This window comes from Antrostomus carolinensis, unplaced genomic scaffold (genome assembly GCF_000700745.2).
Source record: "Antrostomus carolinensis isolate BGI_N321 unplaced genomic scaffold, ASM70074v2 scaffold13898, whole genome shotgun sequence".
In the NCBI taxonomy this organism is placed as follows: Eukaryota; Metazoa; Chordata; class Aves; order Caprimulgiformes; family Caprimulgidae; genus Antrostomus; species Antrostomus carolinensis.
The window spans coordinates 1-1073 of NW_010333772.1; the positions used below are offsets into that span (position 1 = coordinate 1).

Here is a 1073-nt window from a genome sequence, read left to right on the forward strand (position 1 = left end):
AGAAGTTGTCCGTGCTGATGGATGAGAGCCCGTCTGGCACCAGTCCCACCTGCACCAACAGCCACCCTGCCGAGCTGCTCCCCATCGAGCTGGACGAGATGGTGGGCAAAGGGCAGTTTGCGGAGGTGTGGAGGGCCAAGCTGAGCCACAGCCGCTCGGGGCAGTACGAGACGGTGGCCGTGAAGATCTTCCCCTGTGAGGAGTACTCCTCCTGGAAGAACGAGAGCCAGATCTTCACCGACGCCAGCCTCAAGCATGACAGTGTCCTGCGGTTCCTCACCGCTGAGGACCGGGGCGCGGGGCCCCGCCGGGAGTACTGGCTTATCACCGCCTACCACAGCCGGGGCAACCTCAAGGACTACCTCTCCCGCCACATCCTGAGCTGGATGGACCTCCAGAAGATGGCAGGCTCCCTGGTGAGCGGGGTGGCCCACCTCCACAGCGACTACACTACCTGTGGCAGGCCAAAAATCCCCATCGCCCACCGGGATATCAAAAGCACCAACGTCCTGGTGAAGAGCGAGCAGGAGTGCGTGCTCTGCGACTTCGGCATCGCCATTCGCCTCGACCCTTCCCTGACAGTAGATGACTTTGCAAACAGCGGGCAGGTGAGTATGACATGCTGGCCCTTTGCAAACCACCCCTGGTCGCCCCACAGCCAAAGTCCTTGCCCACCCCTGCTAACACCTCCCTTCTCTTTGCGAGCAGGTGGGCACCGCCAGGTACATGGCCCCAGAGGTCCTGGAGTCCAGAGTGAACCTAGAAGACCTGGAGTCTTTCAAGCAGATGGATGTCTACTCCATGGCCCTTGTTTTGTGGGAAATGGCCTCCAGATGTGAAGTGGTAGGAGGTAGGAGCATTGCACTGGGGTTGCCACACACCTTTTTGCTCCCTTCCTCCCCATACAGGGACACGGCTCGCCCTCGTGTTCCCAGCAGTGGCACAGGACCTGCTTTGGGGTGGCTTGGGTCTCTGCAGGGCTGCTAAGAGCTGGTGGCAGATCCTCCCCCATGGTTGCTGGCCCTGCGTGCCGCAACTCAAGGGAGTCAGCTCAGTGGCTGAGGAGCAGGATG

General features: G+C 61.0%; 1 protein-coding gene across 1 annotated transcript in view; it reads left to right on the forward strand.

Moving 5' to 3' along the window:
• Window positions 1–5: 5 nt before the first annotated feature.
• Window positions 6–1073, forward strand: part of LOC104529630 (TGF-beta receptor type-2) — a gene marked incomplete at its 5' end in the record, with an annotated part of 6722 nt that continues 5654 nt past the window's right edge. The window contains 2 exons of the mRNA XM_010173985.1: window positions 6–608; window positions 709–850. Of these exons, the coding sequence (XP_010172287.1) occupies window positions 6–608; window positions 709–850 (745 nt within the window). The remainder of the gene's footprint in view (window positions 609–708; window positions 851–1073) is intronic.